This window comes from Vanessa atalanta, chromosome 2 (genome assembly GCF_905147765.1).
Source record: "Vanessa atalanta chromosome 2, ilVanAtal1.2, whole genome shotgun sequence".
NCBI classification, from domain to species: Eukaryota; Metazoa; Arthropoda; class Insecta; order Lepidoptera; family Nymphalidae; genus Vanessa; species Vanessa atalanta.
In genome coordinates, this window is record NC_061872.1 from 4,275,030 (window position 1) to 4,297,816 (window position 22,787).

Below are 22,787 nucleotides of genomic sequence, written 5' to 3' on the forward strand. Positions count from 1 at the left end.
ATATTTAATTCTTAATAACTATTTTACAGATTTTACTTTGATTTTAACTAATTTAATATTAATAGTAATAAATAACTTATAAATATTTTCAGTGTCATTTTCTTTACAGTATTTATGGCAACAAAATATCATCAGCGTCTAATGTACTCAATACATGATCTGCCAACGGCTTGAAAAAATCTTTTAAAGCCTCTTCCATTGGACTTTGTAGTTCTTTAGACAGTTTCTCCCAATTTTCATTCAAAAATTTGTTCATTGCATTTCCTGTAATTTAAATATTTTAATGTTACCATTTAGAAAAAAAAAAAATGCTGTTATTAATGTCTTTCGAAATAGTTAATTAAATGCAAGTAACAAGTAACTCTACCTAAGTCTCCATCTCCACCAAACAGATTGTCCAGATCCATCGAAACCTTCTTAACGTTGAACATAACATCAAGTTTTTTGCAAGCAAGAGCATCCGCTGCATTGAGACGAGGTTTTCTTCCCAAAACTATGGTCACTGTTGCGTCGATATCGTCTGAGGATTATAATACATTGTTACGAAGCATTTTAAAAATCATAACTAACTATACTTAAACGAATATTTTTACCATATTTAGCGGAAAATTTGCCATCTCCCTCTATTGGCAACATTAAAAGTTGCCCCTTCAAGTTGTAGTTACCCTTCATCCTAAGTTCTGGTATATGAAGCGTAGCAATCACCTCATGTTTCGCAGAATGAACCCTGAATATAAGAATAGTGTTAGATTTAGCAAAAAGGATTTAGGATTTTAGGTTAAATTAAGTAAAAATATATCGTAGCAAAGTTACATTCTATAAGTGATTCACTGTTGGGCTCGCTCACAAAGGACTCCTTTCCTCTTGAGAAGAAGGAGTGGAGCTTTTCTCCTTGTATTCCTTTATCACCGAGCAAATGGTGTAATATAAACAAAAATGAAAAAAATGGAAATCGGTGGAGCCTGCTCAGGATAGAAACTATTATTAAGAAGAATGAAGAATTATTTTAAAGTACTTACTGAACATCTTTCACCCTCATGGTCGAAGGCCCTCTGACTGATACGTCTGTATACGAGGATGTCACAGATATTGGTCCCGCTGTCTGTTCGATCGCTAAAGATGGAACGAAAAGCGGCTCGCATGATGGCACACCGTATTCTGGTACTCCTAGTAATATTAAACAAGAATAATAAGAAGCTAGAAAAATAACGTTATATTCAAGTATATATTTAGTTTTCTTTAATTAGGTATAAGAAGAAACTAAGCAATTTAATAGATATAACGCTTAATGTGTACCTGTTGCTAATTGCGGTATGTAGGAGTTGAGCGCGTCTCTTAGGCAACGACCTAGGGCGATCTCTTCACGGGGACAAATGAAACTACCGACTGAAACAGTAAATGAACTTTAGAAACATCACCAAGTTTATTTATTAAATATTAATGGGGAGACTAAATAAGTGAGGGAACAGTTCAATGCACTATAGAAGTAAAAACCAAATAAAATCTCAAAAACAAAAGTAAAACTTTAAAAAACGATACTTACAATTGATAAAACTTTTTTCTGCACTACAAAAAATTTTAATTACACTGAAAATTAATAATATTTTATTCATTATTAATAATCAACGTATCCTTTTCAGAGCAATTGTAATATAATAAGAACAATTTTGATCATCGTATCTAATTTAAATACTTTTTTATATACGTGATGATAACATTTTTTTTATCTATTTAAAAACAGTTAAATGTCTATCTATCTTCATCTTATTGTTATCACACGTTCTCTTTGTTACATCATTCTAATTTATATATTATGGAATATAAGTAAGTGATTTGTTTTTTTTTTTAAACAAGTCCACGGACAAAGAAACCAAGACGTTATTTTTTATGTTTATGTCTAAGTAGATTTGTTTTGTTGTGTCTGGCAACCACTGCTAGGTTATTATAAATATTTAAATATTATTAAAAGCTTCTTATGAGTAAATTGATTCTCTTATACGTAATAGAATTTTTATTTTTACATTAATCATTTTGGATTATAAAGTTGGTTTTATGACATAAAATTTTAATCTAAATTTCAGACATAGAATGTAACAAAGTAAAAGAAAGATACCGATTAACTTAACCACTAGTTAGACTTAGAATTAATAAATGATTTTTAGTTATAAAGGGCTGTACAAGAAGTCATCGCCATTTCATATCAAAACTTATTTAAAAAAATGTGTACAGACGAAAGGAAAAGAGTTTTTTATTTAAATACAAAATATAACTGATAACATATGGCATAACAGATACAAAATTGAATATATATTTCCTTTCCCTTTTCTTGAAGATAAAATATTTAAAACGAGACTATTACATACTTCATATCTCGCCTTTTTATTTAATTTATTTAAATCTAGTTAGAATTTTCCATGGTCACGATGACAGTGCAATTTCGCATGCACTTTTATAAAATGTCGTCAGACAGAATGTTCGACCTAAAATCGCTAAAGTTGCAATCAAAATTGAACCATCGAGCTATTGTAATAGAATCGTAAATCGATATATTCATTTAACTAGCACATTCGTCGAGGTGCAATGTTGTAATTCGAATGATGTAACAAATTTGTAGGCCTGTGACCGTCGCGACACGCTGGCTCAGTTTGCGAAAGTGGTACAAGTATAAGCAGTGGCGTTTGCATAGCTTAGTTTGTTTAGACCTTGTTCAGTGAGCTTAGTGCAGTTACGGCATAAGGTTCCAGGAACAAAACATACAAAATCATACTCGTATTTGACGAGTACCGTTATTTGATCAAATATTCCTTTCGATCTGTTTATAGTGTTCGATGTTTAATTAGTAACAAATCACATTTTTAATTACAATAACTTTTAATCAAAATGAAATGAGAACTGCTTATTCATTATTTTCATTTCACAATTATTCCCCCTCAATCTTACTCGAAGCATCTTGTAGTAGCTTATGCTATATGTTTCAAAAATTGCTATGTAAAACAGTTTCGGTAGCGGAAAATTTGATATTCTAATTAAAGTTAAGAAATAATCAAATATTAAATCGATTAATTAAAAAAGTAGACCGATTAATAGTTCTATCTAATTTGCTAACATGTTGCTCAATGCTTATTCGAAGTCTACTTCATGAATTAAGAAAAAAATATATATGTCACATAAACATTTTATTAATCACAAAACAAATAATTTAATACAGAAATAAATAGCTTTAATTAATGATTAAAAAACAATAAATTATTCATATTAAATAAATTATTGCACTAATTTTATACGCTAGAATTTAACAGTAGATTAAATACGAAGTTTTTTATATCATCAAATGTAAAGCAAGTTACGACACAGAATCCGCACGATAAAAATACAGTGTATTATGTTTTTCTTACTTTCTTATGTTTAACGTAATTAGTACATAATTAAAAAAGAATCAACATATTTAAATAGCTTTGTGTATTCCCTGGAGCCGTCTGTCAGTTCCATTGAAATACAACAAAAATTTGACTAGGATTTAAGGTTGCATATTATTTCAGTTAGGAAAAACCATATTGGTTGGGATATGCTTGAGGAATTTGTTAGCAATGTCTTCCAAAACCATCGAGAGCGCTGTCTCCACGGCCGGCTGCACTTCCTTCGCTAGTTCCGTCGCGTGCATGTGAATGATGTGGTCTGTTATCATTTCTGTGAAACAAATTAATAATTATTTATTTCTTATAACGATAGTAAAGTAATAGCCGCGTAAATATCTTACTTCGGTAAGACATTTACGAATTAAGAATGAGGAACATACAGCCTGGTGTACTATATTCTTTGTCCTGACTAAGGGAATACACCAAGCTGATCCACAGATTGTTTGTGAATGTCCAGGGTTCGTTGAAAATAATTCTTTTTTTAGTCAATCTATACTAAAAAACTTCTATGTGTACACACGTATAGACTCACATTGTAGAGTGCAAGTATTCGCAAGCAAGAGTGTGGTGCACACTAACGACTGTTAGCAGAATCATGAGTTCATAGTCATGATTCTGCTAACAGTGAAATATGAAATTACTGTAAACTTTTCTGTAATAAACACTGATCAAACTTCTTACGTAATTGTAATCAACAAACATATTCAAAAATTACATTAAGCGATAAACAGCAGACAAAAATTAAAAGACATTATAATGAATAATGAAACGTTCTGCGCACCCTACTTACCCATTTCACCAGTAGTCGAATGAGCTTCTTTTAAATTTGCCAATAGCGGTCCAGTGCAGCGAAGTTTGACGTCAGCGTCACGAATCACCATTCTTTTGTGAACTTTTGCTCCAACAGCATCGAGGGCAGCGGTGCAGTCCGCTAAAATCAACCGATTTTTAAATACTGACAATTATTTCAAGGTTAAATATATTAATTACTGTAATTTGAAATTAACAATCATTAATAAGATTATGCGGTATGTGTACTATTTCTATTGTAAATCTTAATTTCTTATTAATATAAATCGCAAACCAAATCACACCGTATGGTGACTTCCAGCTACGACAAGCTCAACTATAGACTACTAGTATTTTCCTGCGGCTTCGCTCGCGTTTTAAAGGTTGGTTGTCAGGTATTATTCACACAATATGTTTATATATTATAGCCTGTGAATTATTCTGATGCATAAGCTCTATTATTAAGTAAAGTTTCATTAAAATCCATACAGTAGTTTTAGCGTGAAAGTGTAAAAACACCCTTACATACAAAATCTAACCTTTATAATTTTAGTAAGGATGTCAACAAAATAACTTTGCCATTGAATTGAAGCGATATTATTGGTCTTAGACCTGAATGATATTAATTCTGGATTCGCAAATAAATGGCGCTATGAATGTTGAAGAAGTTTGTATCACAATTGAAATAAAAAAAATCAGTGGATATTACTTATATCTAAGGTTATATTTAGGTATCTAGAACTTTCTGTAATGCATTATAAAGCATTTATTGTAAATTTAAGGTTTGTTTATCTTAACAACACCTTCGATCGAAATAGGATTTATACTGACGGAGTATGAGGTGAGAAGTAATACGCTTACTGAAATTAGCAGATATTATCCCAGTCGATTCCACTGGCAACATTTGAAATTGTCCGATGACTACATATTCACCGGACATCACGAGTCGTGGTAAGCTTATGTTACCTGTAACCTTTAAGTCTTCAGGGAAGACGCTGAAAGAAATATTAAAAATAAATAAATTATCATTTAAAATTGTGCATTATTTCATATTAAAATGAGGTTTCTTGTGAGTGTAATCAAGCAAGTAACAGGCATACTCATCATACTATGATAAACCTATGTATGATAAGTATGTATGTATATAAATCTGCAAACAACAAAACAATCTAAGATCATACTTAACTATGTTTTAAAATAAGGTAAAATTTAACTATAAATACACTAGATTTATTTTAAACATTCAAACAAATACGATTTAGAGACTGTCTCGTTCATCTAGTGGCTATAGGTCACTGATCCGTCGAAACCCCAGGAGGTTTTCGAACAATTTTTACAGTTACAGTCTGGTGTCTAGAAGTTTGAAGCGCGTTCACTCCCGTACCTCGGAAAGACATTAGTTCTGGGTCTGAACTTTTATTTGCCGTCCCATCGGATTATGAGAGTGAGGAAATAGAGTGCACCTGTGTTTGTGCTCACAATCGTGTACACACATATATCCTGCGTAGTTGGCTGGTTTCCTTTGAGATTGGCCGTGTGAGCACAAGTTAGGACGACATTACGTCATCATTGTTCATATATTCTTACGGTCATTGGTCATTTATTCTTAGCAATCAGTAAAAACGGTCGTAAGTATGTGACAAAGTTGAAAACCTTCCCACAGAGGTCAGTAACTAAAGCGTACTTGCCTCCATTACCATTTTATTAAAATCTCATTTCCTTATCGATATATTATTACGTGTAAAAATTCTGCCTCAATTAAAATCGAATAATTTTATATATAATTTTATAAATATATATATATTTTTAATAAAAGGTAATTAAACTAATTGAAAAGATGGACTATCCGTTGCGATTACGTCCTGGAAAATTAATATTTTACTCTCGCTTTTAATGTATTTAAATATTTTAATGTCGTAATTCGAATTTGAATCGAATCATGCGATATGTCCGAGCCGTGTCTCTGTCGTATATAATTTTGATGTTATTGCATATCTTATATATTGAGAACGAAATGGACAAAAGCGTATTTAAGTATCTTAAAATATGGTCCAAATTAAAATGACTTAACAATACTATTTCGTAAATATAAGATCTGTTACCATTTTTTTACCGCATTTTATACATAATTAAGAGCTGTTGTAACTTATACATATATCAAGATAGATATATGCTACCGTCGACATTTTAAAAGGCACTTAGAAAATACATAAAACGGTATTTATTTTTTTTTAAATTAGTTTTACTGATGCAAAAGTTTTAGGTCAACGTAATTAAAGAGAAAATTTCGGTCTGGGCGTTTTTTAAGCGTACGTTTACTAAGAACGTATATCACAAAAATTTTACGACACTTAAACATATTATATAACATATGTTCGCCTTGAAGTTATACCATAAGAGTGTGAAAGGTCCATAACAATCGGGTTAGTAGGTTTTAAGTGAATCCAGAAAAACAAATGAATCAAACTTTATAATATAAATTTAACTATACAATTGTGATAATAGATTTTATTATATTTGATAAAAAGGTTGATTTTCTCGTTCATTACGTCTTTTTTAATGTGATCTACGCTCTTTGCAATATAGGGTCCAGTTAAGTACTCGAAATATCTATGTAAAGAATGATTCAAAATTAAAGTACTTTCGACATCAATTTTCTTGCTCGCTAATCGTGGATTTTATGTATTAGGCGATAACTTATTAATAGTAATATTTTTGGTTTTAGTTTTGGTCATTTTATCTAAATTATCATGATGAGGCAATTTTTCAGTAACGTGTAAAATGTATTCGTCCGATCTAACCAATAGCTAACTCGGGCGTCGTTTCGTATTAACGATGCTATATCTAAACCTAGAGGTTGATAATTTTTTATGAATATAGGTATGTATATATAATATATTTGTATAATAATAAAATTTCAGTGTATTTATATTTATATAACGAGCTAGTACTCTCAGTGATAATATATTTATTAAACTTTTGTTTATATATATCAAATAATACTCACTCAAGTTTATTAAAAGTGTAGTTCGTCAAGCCGTTCAGGGTAAGGTCGGTTAGCCAAGCGTCATACTTGAAGCGTGCCTGCGGCATGTTGTGCTGTCTCAGTCTTATGCTTGGCACTTTCAAAGGCTCAAGCGGTTGAATGCCAAAGGATGGTATACCATGTGCCAGAAGCAACTTAGCTTGTTCTGCTACACGTTTAATACAATCAGCAACATGAGGGTCGCTGTAATGACACACTGGCTTCTTAGCTAAAAAGGAAATAATTTCATAAAAATAACTTACGTACATTTTGGCATGGTTGAACAAACAACAATAAACTTTCAGAAATATTTGTAATAATAGTTTTTTTATCGTTTATTATTATAATCATTTCACGTATGATACGTGTTATCCACAAAATTGATTCAAATATGTGTAATTGTTTAATTTAAATATACGTAAATACGTATAGTGATTTTATCTCTACCATTCGTAGGGGTAACAAATTTGAATTGTCAATAGCGCAATGGTTCACGGGTCGCCTAACGATGTAAAAAGTCGCGGATTCAATTCTGAACCCTTGGACTGTGGTCGTCCCCACTCGTGGTACAAGTTTTAGGAATATTAGTAATTCCTTGAAATACGGCATGGCTAGTATTTTTGTTTTTAAATAATTTACTATTATTACTGTCGATAAGTATGTTTTATCAAATTTGTTTAGCTTTACTCACCCATTTCCTCCAATTTATCGCCATCTATCGTACTATTTTGTTCAGGCACTCGTCTACAAAGTACATCACTAAAAAGCAGAACTGCTAACAGGAATCTAACAAGAGTGATCATCATCTCGTCTGTGTCCACTTTGAATCGATATTCATCTAAGACTGAATGATGCATGCCTTTATAATAGTACCAACAGGTTGAAGTAGAGCCTTATGTGGAAAATATTTAGCCTCGGATCTAAGGCCTACAGGGCGTATAATGTGAAGTACATAGATGTCACTATGAAATAAAAAAAAAACATCCTTTTCTAAATATTTTTTTCTACATAGAAGAAGAACTAGTGCAGTTGCTTGTACTGCCAAGAAATAAAAAAAATACTTCATAATTTAAATACGATAGTTTTGTTTTCTTAATAATGTTGGACATTATATTTCTAGAATAATCTCTTTACTTTGTTCTTAATATATTTTTTGATATATTTGAAATCTATTATTTCTAAAACAATTTTCTGATCTTTATGATTATTATTTTAATAAGTTACTTATATAAATAAAAGTAACACGACAGATCCATCTAATTACATCATTTATTTAAATACGAATTATAATAACACACTAATAAAAAAAGGGAGTTACAAGTGAATTAATTTAATAATAAAATTGTCACTATTGCATAAACCATTCAAAATAAATCCTTAGGCTAAATAGGAAGGTATTTAACAAGGCAATACTATAAATAAATACATATGAAGACTATCTTTACTAATATTATAAATGCGAAAGTAACTCTGTCTGTCTGTCTATGACTCTTACACGGCGAAAGCAATGAATCGAATTTGATAAAATTTGGTATGAAAAAAGCTTGAACTCCAAGAAAGGACACAGGCTACTTTTTATATCTGATTTCTAAACCCTACAACGTGAGCGAAGCTGCAGGCGTCAAGTAGTAATATATAAATCATTTTCTTTTTAATCTTTTATTTTTTTATTTATTTTCAAATGGGGCACCAAAGCTTGTGTATTTAAGATAACTATTACCACAGGATATCCACAAGATACATTCTTTGGAGACTGTTTATGAGTTTTGAAAATATCTCGTTTGGATCAAGCGTCTATACTGTGGTTTTGAGTATTGAAAGAGTCATCTCTATAATGCTGCTATTGTATCATCTTATTTCCTGTATACCGTAGCGTAGTTAACCAAAAATAGATGGACCAACAATTTTAGATGTTCTATAGTCAAGAAAAAGGACTAAAATTTTATTGTTCTCTCATATAATAATAGACTTTTAATGTACTAGATATATATATATATATATATATTATCTATTTAATATCGTTTCCAAAGTCAGATTAAAAAATGAACTAGATTATTTTTTTAGTCGAAATCGTCGTGCCTTAGCTTTATGCATTTATAATTTAATAAGAAATATTTTTTTATTTTGCTACGAATATATTTTTTATTTTACAATTATACGTAAAAATTCTACTTTCAATGCTAATAATTAGATTGGTTGAAAGTGAATATTACAGAAAAAAAAATCCTAAAATTAGGCTCAAAAACTTCTTTTGTGCCAAAAAAATACACAATGTTGTTTAAAAATGTTTATTATATTAATAACTTTATCTTAACCTATACTAAACTAAAACTATACACAACGACTTGGATAAAATATGTTAAACAAAATTATCACATTTTCAATAAATTAAGTCAAATAGCATTACCAATAATTTTATCAGGTATAAATCGATGAAATAAATAAAAGACAAAACATCAAATAGTGTTTTGGATTTTAAATATGGCATTACAAATGTTGCCAGTACCGAAGAAAAAAGTTTTACTTTACTTAATAAAACTCATATTTGATCATAAACAATCAAATATCATTTGACATTAAATATTACGCATCAACAACTAAAATTTCATTTAGGGGTATTGTTCCGAAAATTTTGTTGAAAAAGGCTTTAAAGATGGCAGCACTGCTCTCTTCGATGAGAGGGTTGAGGATATCCAGAACAACTGATGGGCTGGCGTTGAAGAAAGCGGCAGCTGATGATGCTGGGAAAATAATGGGAGGTTAGCTTATTTATCTACAATAACAAGTATGGTATGAAATATATATAATTTCGAAGCGCCAACAGCGCAATGGCTAATGGGCCGTCTAGCGATGTACAATGTCGCAGGATCGATCTTGACCCCTTGAGCTATTATCGTCCCCACTCATAACACAAGCGATGAGCTTAAAAGGAGAGGTAAATAAAAATATTAGTAATTCCTTAATTAATTTGGAGCATAGTTTTCGTTAAAAAAAATATATTTTAGTTTTATTCTATGAGCATTTAGTCCTCAACATTCGTCCGTCTGATATTTTATAATATTACTACAGAAAAATTGCAGCTTAAGCAAAACTTTGAACCTCAATTATTTAAAAGAAATTAAAAGAAAAATGGTATTAGAAAATGAAACGTACAACTTAGTTTTCGTTTTAAAATTGGGACGAAAAACATGGGAAATTTCGTCCATAATACGCTTCAATTGACTTACCAGCTACTGGTCTTTCAGTATCATCGATGAATACTTGTCCATTGCCGATCCTGAGTTTGGTTATCATTTTCTCAGCTTGTAAGTATTCGACACCATCTTTGACAATTGGTTTGGCGCTACCCTTAGCTACTACAGTTATTCCAGCTGTAAAAATATTTAATAGTTTATTACTTTGAACGGGAAAAAGGTCTTGACTTACTTTCAGCTAATAATTTAATAATATATATTTTAATCCATATTTATAGATTTAGAAAAAAACTCTCTGTTCGTCAAATCTGCGACTATGTTTTGAAGTCCCACAATTTGATTTTTTTTTTAAGTGAATTTGCGATCTCTTGTTATTGTCATCGTATAGTATTTTGAGGTTTTGATATTTGAATCATAATACTCTCTTAAAATTATAAAACATTAAATTATAAAATATCTTACTGAAATTGCTTCTGAATTTTCCTTTGCCACTTATGTCGAGCGTTAAAATTCTGGAGCCGCGCACGTCATACTCAGCCGTCACCTCCAACTGTGGGATTGTTAGTTTCACTTCGCCCACATACTTGTTGTTGAGGTTCAACCTGTCAATAGTGATCAGTTGTTTATATTTTTCGTCATTCTAGTCGTAGATGCAATTTAAGAAAGCACTTAGTATTGTGGTAGCTAGCTGAGTTAAATAGTAATTGGTTTTCGGAATTTATTACCACTCCTATGACCATAATATCAATTGCTACGCTACGATATGTTTTGATTAGCTTACGCCTTTGGGAAACGGAGATATACACAATACAAGCGAAAAAGAAATATTGGTGGTTAGTACGGAAGATGGTAGTAATAATAACAATAAACGTCCATCTTATGTCAATATATAAAATCCAATATAATAATTTAAATTAAAAAAAAATTGGAATGAAATAGTGAAGTTGAGAAAGATAGCAACTACTGATTTTCTTGCCGGTTCTTCTTTGTTGAATCTACTTTCTAAAAGAGCGTATTCGTCTTTTCCGGCTTTCATGTCTCTAGATTCAATTGGTTTGTTTTTATTTTGATAGAAAACCTAACTTCTCTATAAATTTATATATATTTTAAGTAAATATACTACGAACGCGAAGCATAACCTCGAAATATTCTTTAACTAAAAAACAACTTGAAAAGACAACAGATTTTTTTTTAATACATTTAACATTGTTCGTGACACAGATTTCGAAATTACAGGAAGTGTTACATGCAAAATATTCATATAGTTAGTAAAATAAAAGGTTAAAAAATACGTTAAACTTTTCAAGTAAATCATTTATTATGTTTATAACAAAAGTCAATGACATTTAGCAGATATAGCGCAATTATAGGAAAGTTCCACAAAGTCAATTGTACTTTTGATTCTTTAGTAACACAATTATATACTTATTACCTTATGTAAAATTACATAGTTGATGTAATTCTGATCCAAGAGATAGTAGCTTATAACCAAACCGCAGTTTTGTGTTCAAGCTAATAAGATTAACTCATGTCTTTATTACGTAAAGGTAAAATAATTTATTATGCACCGAGCTTCGTGGTCAGAACACTAGAAATAATTTTATTATTTTCATAAAGATTTATTTCAATTACCCTATAAACGATAAGTGGATGTACGCACGCTTGGATTACTTATATAATGACTTGGAATAGCAAATACATTAAAATTGAGGGCCAAATTCAGAAGATTTATTGTATTACATAGTTTTTCGAAAAAAGTTCTCATCGGTTCTACACGTTTTGAGGTCCTTGGAAGCTATTCTGACTATGATTTGCTCGACATCCGGCCGTGCGTTGTGTGTGGATGCGTGTGTGTATTTTTTTTTGTCGTACGATATCTCAAGAATAAACCAATTGAGACCCGAGTTGAGAGTAGGGTAGACGTAGATGTGATTGGATTTTGGGGTCTATAAGTCGAGCAGGTCCGAAGATAACCGTAAAATAAAAACTGAAACCATCTTTCACGTTTTTTTTTTTCAGATATCTTCATTATGCAGTCGGTCAGTTTGTCGGTAATATATTTTTGCTACTTAAAAAGTGAATCGAATGTCGAAAAATCAATTGAGCCGAACGACACGTTTGAAAGATATTGCATTTCAAAAATTAAAATCTTTTTTAAATTATAATATCATAACTTTTCACCTTACTTTTTCTTCTTATAGACAATAATAATGAATTACATTGTTTAATTGATTAAAATACTATCAGATTAGTAAGATAAACTAAAACAAAGAGTGAGATATCTCGCACTCAGTTTTCCGATTTTCGAACGGTTTTTTTGGAAAATTCACACCTCGTAAAAACTGAATTTACCTAATAGACCTCAACATCGAATCCTTTCGAACTCAAAATAATAGGAAGTTGTTGGGATAGACAACAGGGTCAAATATTTTTCTTGTTTTAAATAAAAAACTAACAATATATTAATCTACTTACTATTAGCAAGCAGATAACAGTTTTCTCTATATAGAATATAACCTGCATGTGTCTAATTTCAACGAAATTCAGCCACATGTGTATTCCGCCAACCCGCATTGGAGCAGCGTGGTGGAATATGCTCCAAACCTTCTCCTCAAAGGGAGAGGAGGCCTTTATCCCAGCAGTGGGACATTTACGGGCTGCTTATGCTTATGCTATATAGAATATTAGTGTTTTGATAATATCATGTATTTCGTAATAATATAAGTAACTCTTACGTATTCACGGTATAAATCATACTGCGAGAAATTACGATACCTAGAAAGATTCGAATGAAACAGAAAAGCAGTAGAGCGAAACATTGAACTTGTTAGTAAACCGAGAAAGTTATTAACCTACACACAATTACTTAATCGTTTAATATATTACTAGTTGTTGCCTGCGACTTCGCTCGCGTTTTAGGAGTTAGTCGTTCTGTGTTAAGCGTACAAAAGCAGTCAATGTCCTTCTGTGAAATTCAAGATGGCTTTATATCAAACTTCATCAAATTCGATTCAGAAGTTTTGCTGTTAAAGAGCAACATACAGATAGACAGACAGAGTTTTTTTTTCGCATTTATTATATTACTAGCGACCCATAGTGTCATTATATACAAAGTTCATAGCTTTTGTATCGTTAGATAATACAAACCGCTGTCTCTGCGTTTTAAATCTGTAATATCTTCGAAAATATTCATTTAAACTACATGCTGTAAAGGACCATATTGATCTATATTACATACACAATGTATTTAATGATTGGATAAGGATTAATGCTGTAATTCTTAAAATTGTTTCGAAAATAAGCCATTATTTCTCGTTATGGTTATTGTCAATTATCCCTAAGAGATAGATATATACCATCGCGGACTTTTTTGTAGACCTTTTTAAGGTGTACAATAAATACATAGATATGAACCCTACAAAATAGTGTAGTACACTATTTTGTAGGGTTCATATCTATCTTGTAGGGTTCAGCCAGCGTTTTAAAATATGTCAATCTTTTTTTTTTAATTATATTTATTCATATTCGTTATTGCATTTCGTTCATATTAATGAAAAAGAATACCTAAAGTATTCTATTCATTATATTGTTAATTTATTTAAATACGAAAAAAATCTCTAGATAAACCTATAATCATTCGGCCGTTTTCGGTAAAACCCATGTTCGGTCCATTGTAATACGTATAGTAATATTTTAGATATTATTTTATATTACTTACTTCATTTTCTCAATTTTAAAGTTAGATCCGCCGAACGCCTTCATGTTCTTAATGGTAGCCTTCAGCCTTAAGTTAGAGGCTGTTCTGTCCAGCTTCAATGTTGGCACATTGAAAGGGTCCAAGGCCGGTACGTTTACTTCAGGAATGCCATTTAGTAGTCTCGGCTTCACTACATCAACTGCTTTTAAAATACATTTATCTAATTCTGGGTCATTTCGCTTGCACTGTGGGAAGTCGTCCGCTGGAAACAAAACGAAAAATCTATTACTTTTTAGGTTCGATTATTTATATCTACGTATTTGTTTAAAACAAATTAAAAAATATATATCTATAAATAAAATATAACTAGCTAACTATTATTTAAAAGACCGTATCAATATTTCTCTGGTCTCCCAAGAAAATATGGTCTTTTAAATATCGAAATATACAAATTCAAACCTAGAAAAGTTCTTTTTTCAGGTACCGAGACTATGGTTGTTATTTATAAGATTTTTTTGTGTATATTACGTAGTTTCTTATATATCCACCTACCTACATAATATCTGTATGTTTATGTAATTTAATTGTGAAATTACGAAGATTTTAAATGCAATATATTTTGCAAAGTAAATACGTTTGTTGCGCGTTACATGAAACTTTAGTAAATATGAAATCGCATTCAAACTAACGACTATAAAACTTAACGTGTATGCCATTTATATTTTATAAACAAACAGATCATTTCAAAATTGTTCTTGAATAAATATTACCAAACATAATCTACTTATAATTCCAAGCTTTCGTCAGCGATCATTTTATTATAATTTATTTCAAGGAGATGTTGAATTAATTTTAATATATTATTTTTACAATATGTCAACGAAACTAATGTCCAACACTTAAAAAAATATATGAAGCTTTGTTACTACTCATTGGAATTATTTTAATACAGTGTTTCATCTATCTTTTTATTTTCGAATTTATAAGATTTATAAGATCTTTTTATCTTTGACTCTATAGTTACAAAAATAAAAAGGAATTTATACTAATATTTACGTTGACTACATGTCGTACTTCTCATCCTAATTACAATGTCCTTTTTTCGCAATGACAAAATCTCAAAAGTAGTGCAAAACTGTATAAAATTTTAACAATACGACTATATTGATCAGAATTCGAATCAAGTTACCTAAACAGTTTCCACAACAGAGATTGCTAAACAAAACTAGCTTCCAATATTTCTTGTTTCGACATATCCCGGTCGATGACATATCCATACTTTTGTTACACAAGTTCTATTGTAGGCAAATTTTGGCTTAAATAATATAAACTTAAATATTATTTTTAGTCATATACAATTTTTTATATTATTATGTCTTAATTGCAATTGAATAATTTGCATTGTGGCTTGTGACGTCATCTACTCCAAAACAAAAAAAATGTAATATTAATTAAGTTTTGTTTTTACACCCGAACGTCATTTCCTTCGTCACAATACGTAACGGCCTGTAAATGTCCCATGGCTGGGTAAAGGCTTTGCTTTGCATTGGCTTTGCTTTATTGAAGAGAAGACGTGAAAATTAAATTTTATTCCTTCAAGATATGTTCCTTCACCGCCAAACGCGAGGTGATTTATAAAAACAAATTAAGCACACGAAAATAACATTGCTTGTTAAGATTCTATGAAATTATAAAATAAAATCTTAATAGTTGCCGGACAAAATCCATATCTACCTCAGGCGTAAAATACATTTGGCTACATATGTATATATCATTATTTTTTTATTTATTTGAGTACACTTAAAATATGTAAATATTAACATTGTTTTGAAAAAAATATTAAGCTCTGAATACATACATTAATAACGAGTGTACATTACTTACACAATTAGCTCAACAGCCGTTTAACTAAAATAAAACAAAAGAAAGTAACAAATCAGATTGTACACCAAATAATCTACTTAATCCAATCAGAAAACTTAGTTTATTCATAGTTCAAACTCGGATTTCAATTATTAATCAAACAACTAAACTTTTCAACCCTACATCTATTGCTATAAAGGTCAAAGTTAAACGAATAATATATTTTATAATCGTTTCCGCTCTCAATTATATTTTAATGACTAGCAAGAACGAATATGTATGTTTTATTATAATGATAACTACGTCGGTTCACGTAAAGTTTTTTGATTTATTGACCCTAATATTTGATTGATGTTTGTTTAAGATTAATCTAAATACATATTAAGCGATTGCAAATTTCTCATATAAAATTCTATACATTGTTATGTAATATTTGTATATTTCATTTGATCCTTATATCGTAACACAATTTTTTTAATACATGTATATTATATTATACGTATATACAGTATATTCTCATGATAACACTTTATTAAATTAGGTTTCTACGAGTGCTTTTGAATCGTCACTAGAGTAACTTTACAGATAATATCCTGAGCTATATATAATAATAATATACATATACGTATATAGCTATCAGCTAAATACTAGTATTAAATACTGTGACCTTACATGCATTTTTTAATACACGATTATGTTATGTTATACATGTAAATAAAACGTTTCATGTTATAGTTTTTAAAAGCCAAGTCAAATTAAAAGAATAGTTTGGTCGAGTTATTTAAGTTGTCAACGTTTTAGGTATTGTTTTTTATTATTTATTAGCAGTTACATTCTGAATAGAGATGTTAGTATAAATGTTAAACTAGCAATACTTATGTTTATTATTTTTGGTCATTTAAAAATAATGTTTGTCAAGTAAGGCTAAAGATTGTTAACGACTAACGACACGTGACACAATAAAAAAACGACTTAAAATATATAAAATAAAATATTGGAAATGATCCCTATTAATCATTTGTACAACATATGAAGAATTATTATTTTTATCAGCTTATTACTACTACTACTAATTCATTAGTCGTAAAAAGTATCCAAATCGTTTACGGCAATCACCAAAGCTTATCTACAAGAAAAAAATTCAACACTCAATGTCCGTATCAATTATATAATGATCAAAACGTATTTATTGAAACCCACTGTTTTGATAAGTATGTTACTTACATATTAATATTATCATAGTAATTGTCGCATAACACTTTCTAGCATGTTACGACATTTTGGTTCCACAGGACATGACTATATTATACATTAATAAGATAATAAATAAAACAAAAGACTTACGTATAATTTTAGCGGATACGACTGCACACACAGCAAGTATTACTAGGACCCTCATAGTAGGAATATAGTCTAAATATTGTTTTATTAGCTCAACTAAAAGATTGTAACGCTCAAGCGCCGGTAAGCGAGTGTTGGCCCGCGCAGAAACTCGCAATATTTGTATGAAAGTAAATGCGGTCTGCATCGAGGCTGTTGAGCAATTCTGTAAAAAAAATCTTCGGGGAATTTTGAAGACATATTTTATATTTGTTGAAATAATTAACTTCCTTATCTTTGAATAACAGGGTCGTTAAAATATCAACATGAAAAACCTTTATTCCAATTATATAATAAATTACTTACTTAATCCTTAATACACCTGAAAATACCCAAAAATATTGCCTTCCTTAAAAGCAAAGTATGGATTTAATGCTGCACACAAAACAATATTAAAATAAAAAGCGCTGTCAAAGCGGTGTTTTCGGTTTTGTAAATAAAACTGTCAAAAAAGCGGTTTTCCGCTTTTTAATTCAAGTTAAAAATAGTATTCAAATTAGCTTTTATCATTTAACCGCTTTCATCGTTACGTTTAAATTATTTCTAAGATTAAACAATAAAAAAGTGTACTCAATTGGAATTTAAAGTACAGAAAATCATCGTCACTATTACGAAAAAAAAAAATTCAATCGCAAAAGTAAAAAAGCAGTTCATAGTTCCGTAAAGTATTATATAAAATCTGTTCATTACAGCTGACCGAGCGTCAGCCTCAATTAGATTACTTAAGATCCGTAACAGTTATCTCGCCGTAATGATAAAACTACGCCATAAAGTACAACCAATAGAAAGACCATTTTTTAAAATTGTAATAGAAAGTCACACGAACGATTTTTTTACTTCTAAAGGATGGTCAAATGGTAAGTGATCACCACCGCCCATAGTTATTGGCACTGTAAAAAATATTGACCATTCCATACATCACACCAACACGCCTGCCTGCCACTCTCCCTTGAAACGCAACACAACGGTGGTAAAAAATATTATGAGTGGGTGTTACTTCACCAAACAAAGTGGCACAAAATCATACCAGCAAGTAATTGGATGATAAGTTAGCAATGAGATGGAAAGCCTGCCCCTCTACTAACTAGTTAAGACCTAGTAAAGTCCAGAAATGTCATTATTTCTTACATATAGAATACATCCTATATTCTGCCAATTTAAAAATAAAAATTTAATGCATCATTTTCCTGTTGTATATGTCATATTAATATCAACAGTTTTCGTTTTTTTCTTGATAGTATACTTCTGATCGATTTTGGTCACGACATTTATTCACAGCGGAGAATAGCTAACAATTCTCGAGATATTAAAGTAATTAAGTGCAATCTCACTGTCATAACACCATGGAAAGGCAAATCTACACCACCCGTGTGCTGTCTGGTGTAGGAACAATTTCATATGCTTTGAGAGGATCGATACTCATACCATCACTTACAACCAATGTTTATATTTATCGTTTTATTTGTATTTTATTTTGTCTTAAAAATTACTTTTGCATGACAAGCAATGGGTTTTCGACTGAAACAGTTTTGAAAACTTTTAAACATTTATGGACAATAATTTTATTATTACTTAACTTACCTAATTAACCAATTTTTCTTAACAGACAGTATAATAAATATACTTCAAAACATGACTCACAGCTAATACACAGTCACCAAATCCATTAAGATATATAATAATTACGCCTTGGATGGCTATCGACTTGCTTTGGTGTATAATAATAGAAAAAAATATCCAAAAACAGTTAATATCAGACTAACATAACAAAAAAAATGGCTTTAAGAGATATTGCAACAATTGAAACTACATCAGTTAAGTTCAAAAAAGAAAATACGATTGAGAACAACTGACGAAGATATCCAACAACCCTATGGAACCCTATGAAACTATGGAAAACTATTGACAATATTACTCAAATGTGACTTGATCCTAAAACTCAGAATGTCGCAGCCACTCTGATTCAAGTCGAGGACTGTGATCGTAGTGGTTTTAGTGGGTAGGAATCCCAAAGATCCCCCAATTAACCCAGTTGCCGGCAGTCACCTGACGTCAATCCGACGATGAACGCATATAAGATCCATTGAAGGATGCAATTAACATAAATTCCCTAAATCAACTCTTACAACACCCACTACCAAATAATATGACATTCATAGGTAACAAATGTTGACATTTGATCTTCAGCATTATGAAACACAGCTTGCGTCAAAATATTTTACATAATAAATAAAACTTAAAACATTTATTTAAGTACGACACTTAATTCGTTTATTAAACACAAGTGTTTTCTTTGACTAACTACGAATATATAAAATTTATGATTTACATTTATAGTAAATGAAAGAAAATGCATTTCATAACGTATTTTCGAAGTAATACATTGCTAATTACGTATTAGTTAATCACAAACACAACAATTGTAGAGTTGCATATATGGGTTCTGAACAAATGTTTCATTATTCCTTTAAACAAACGTTAATTTTAGTGCAAATATTAAATGCAACGTTTAAAGTAATGTTATACAATATCATAAACAAAGCAAAAACTAACATTACTTATTTTAAATTTGTTGAAGTTTGTAAATTAATATATTAATTTAAATAACTCCTAATATCTTTAAAACTACAGGTTGAATTGAATGTATACAAAAACATTTAAAATTAACATGCTGTTTATTTAACATGGATTAATAGGATTAATACTTTGTGGTGTGTTAAAACGTTGAAATAGCTGTATGTAATGTGTAACGTTATAATATCTTAGGTTTTACTGGAAAATCTTAAGATTTACTTAGTTCGAGCTTTTACAGTAACATATATATTATAGTTCTGGCAGCGTTCGCTTCGGAAACGCTTGGACATTTTTTTTCTGCGCTATATTGACATATTAAGCTGCTTTCAAAAAATATGGCACCTATGTTTGATATAAGACGATAAACTAAAATTGAAATGAAAGTTCTATTTAATGAAGAATCAATAGTGATAAAACTGCGTCATAATGTATACCAATAGAAATACCATTTTTTTTAATTGTAACACAATGGCAGAAAAGGTTTTGAGTATGGATGTGGATGTGGATGGATATAGGTAGGGGACGACCCAAGAAACGATGGATGGATTGTGTGAAAGACGATATGGTTAGAAAGAATGTTACTTGTGAGATGACGACTGACAGAAAAGTATGGAAGAAGAAGACATGCTGCGCCGACCCCAAATAAAATTGGGATAAGGGCAGGAGGATGGAAGGATGGATGGACAATGGCAGACGAACTAATTAGATGGTAAGTTGTAGTGAGTTGGTAAAGTCGTCCCATGTACACCAATATCAAATGTCATTATTTCATTTGTTTTTGCGTGAAACCGGAAAAAAACAAAACAAAAAAAAAACTTACGTCTTTAGTAAGTTCCATTGGAGTACGATAAAAAAAAATGTATTTTTATTGTAAATAAAATTGTAATTGTTTACTGTCAAAATTTTATTTATTGCCTTGGCCACAGATCATTAAATTTATAGTCGTATATATAACAATAGCCGGAACATCATCTAAAAAGAAAGAGATTTACTACGCGAAGCTTTTTACAAGACTATTATAGACATACACATATAATAACAAAACGGGAACAAAATAGTATAAACTCTGAAATAGCAACAACAATCTTTGTTTCTCGTTAAATTGCTCGTATGTACTCGTGAGTATTAGTTTAAAAGTAGATACCGTGCCGGTCAAGGAGATCTTGGCTAGCCATTACTATATATTTAAGCTATGTAACGATTACATGAATGAAATATTTTATCAAAATATCTCATAACTTAAAAATTAAAATTATTTTCGTATTCTTTGTCTGAATTAAGTGTGAATCATAATATTGATAATTAACTCTCTATTGATTTTAAAAACTTAACACTGGCTTATTAACCAAGGAATACTTAGCCCATTTGATACGAATAAAAAATGTATATTAAAAAATGAGGAGACGTTTTTATTGTAATGTCTAACCAAAAAAAAGTACTATATATCCATCAAACTTATGCCATACTACATATATATATATATATATATATATATATATATATATTTATTTATTTAGGAAATTCCTTTAACTATACAACTGGCTGGAATAAATAAAATAAAACAAAAGCGCGCGAAACTGTATCAAGCCGTCATTACTTTTGCTTTTTAGGCGCGAACAGTAAGGTCAATATTGGCGCGACTTGTAATTTGTTAAAAGTGTTATTTGTGTTTTTTTTGGATTTGTAAGCTCAACTGAGTAAGTAATTTACTTCAATATGTATGATTTGGTGATTTATTTATGTTAAGATAAATTCGAAGTAAGAACTATTTGGTTTGTTAGTAAATTGTTTAAACTAACTTATATTCTTGTCTTTTTTTAATCTATTTCACTTCTGTAAGCTATATATATATATTAATTAACAGCCTAGCTATTTACTATTTACTAAGCGGAGCTGTTAAACCACCGGCCTTAGTAACAATCATATAATTTTCCTATTTTTACATAGATAAAATAACGTTATAACAATTTGGTTAAATCAAATATAATTATTTGGTTAAATAAATATTTATCATTTTTTAGTCTTCGATCGTATGATTTTAGTTTCAAATCTAAAGGAAATTACCTTATTCTATGAACAGTAGGCTGAATTTTATTGAGGTTACTCTGTTTGAGCGACGCTGCTAGTAAAAAGGTTAGCTTATTAATTTTATGGCTGATTAAACTAGTCAGCTATGTTATACAAAACCAATTAAATTCTCACGTTTACAATCCTATGGGACGGATAGAATGACTTTTTATTAGCCGGACCAAGGACTTGAACCACGAACCTAGCGGTCTGCAGCCCTTTAGGCTAGACAGTAGACCATCGACGTAGTCAAATACTCGTAAGCATATCGAAGCCCTATAATCAGTAAGCGTACTATTATGTGTTACCGGAAGTTATTAAACATTGCGTTAGCAAACGTTTTTATTTACTACATTTTCAATTGTGTTGCCATGACACAAATATTACACAGTTACCATTTGAGAAAAAGCTACATTTCAATAGGAAAATAGTTTAATCTGTATTTAATTTAAACGAAGAATAAACAGGACAGAGTCCGTTTCGCGTTCGAGACATGAAGTCGTTTGTGACATACAAAATGGCTAATGAATGTAATAAAATAGCAAATATTTGCGTTTTATCTAAATAGTTGATTTAAAAGGTCAAATGGAGTCAGTGCCAAATTTTTATTTTTTTTTATTTTTGGATGTTATACAAATTCGATAACATCAATGTGGTTACGCTCATATATATTATAGAAAGTTTGACGAACAAATTGGCCACCTGATGGTAAGAGATCACTACCGTCGCTAGACATTGGTGTTGTAAGAAATATTAACCATTCCTTATTATACCTGTAGTTA

The 22,787-nt window shown here is 30.3% G+C and overlaps 3 protein-coding genes across 3 annotated transcripts; all 3 read right to left on the reverse strand.

Annotated features, from left to right (window-relative positions):
* Positions 1-111: 111 nt before the first annotated feature.
* On the reverse strand, positions 112-2,368 carry LOC125069070 (protein takeout-like). The gene is made up of 7 exons (XM_047678439.1): positions 2,364-2,368; positions 1,544-1,596; positions 1,297-1,386; positions 1,020-1,167; positions 594-727; positions 368-520; positions 112-264 (listed from the first exon to the last, which is right to left on the reverse strand). The coding sequence occupies exons 1-7, from the start codon at positions 2,366-2,368 to the stop codon at positions 113-115; spliced, it is 735 nt and encodes a 244-aa protein (XP_047534395.1). The 3' UTR covers position 112.
* Positions 2,369-3,535: 1,167 nt separating this feature from the next.
* On the reverse strand, positions 3,536-8,087 carry LOC125069086. Its single transcript, XM_047678442.1, has 5 exons — positions 7,922-8,087; positions 7,213-7,459; positions 5,067-5,200; positions 4,207-4,347; positions 3,536-3,687 (listed from the first exon to the last, which is right to left on the reverse strand). Exons 1-5 carry the CDS (start codon positions 8,085-8,087, stop codon positions 3,536-3,538), a joined length of 840 nt encoding a protein of 279 aa, XP_047534398.1.
* Positions 8,088-9,706: 1,619 nt separating this feature from the next.
* LOC125073830 (circadian clock-controlled protein daywake-like) lies at positions 9,707-17,441 on the reverse strand. The gene is made up of 5 exons (XM_047684940.1): positions 17,329-17,441; positions 14,143-14,383; positions 10,887-11,026; positions 10,458-10,601; positions 9,707-9,971 (listed from the first exon to the last, which is right to left on the reverse strand). The coding sequence occupies exons 1-5, from the start codon at positions 17,381-17,383 to the stop codon at positions 9,814-9,816; spliced, it is 738 nt and encodes a 245-aa protein (XP_047540896.1). The 5' UTR covers positions 17,384-17,441; the 3' UTR covers positions 9,707-9,813.
* Between the last annotated feature and the right edge of the window lie 5,346 nt (positions 17,442-22,787).

Coding starts and splice junctions, on each gene's coding strand:
- LOC125069086 (XM_047678442.1), bottom strand. CDS start 8,087: ATGCATCATTCAGTCTTAGATGAATATCGATTCAAAGTGGACACAGAC. Junction 5,201..7,212: donor TACACTTTTAATAAACTTGA/GTGAGTATTATT, acceptor TATTTCTTTCAG/CGTCTTCCCTGAAGACTTAA. Junction 3,688..4,206: donor TTCGACTACTGGTGAAATGG/GTAAGTAGGGTG, acceptor TTTGTTTCACAG/AAATGATAACAGACCACATC.
- LOC125069070 (XM_047678439.1), bottom strand. Junction 521..593: donor CAAATTTTCCGCTAAATATG/GTAAAAATATTC, acceptor TATAATCCTCAG/ACGATATCGACGCAACAGTG. Junction 265..367: donor TGGTGGAGATGGAGACTTAG/GTAGAGTTACTT, acceptor TTTAAATTACAG/GAAATGCAATGAACAAATTT.
- LOC125073830 (XM_047684940.1), bottom strand. CDS start 17,383: ATGAGGGTCCTAGTAATACTTGCTGTGTGTGCAGTCGTATCCGCTAAA. Junction 14,384..17,328: donor CGTATCCGCTAAAATTATAC/GTAAGTCTTTTG, acceptor TTTTGTTTCCAG/CGGACGACTTCCCACAGTGC. Junction 9,972..10,457: donor TACTGAAAGACCAGTAGCTG/GTAAGTCAATTG, acceptor TTATTTTCCCAG/CATCATCAGCTGCCGCTTTC.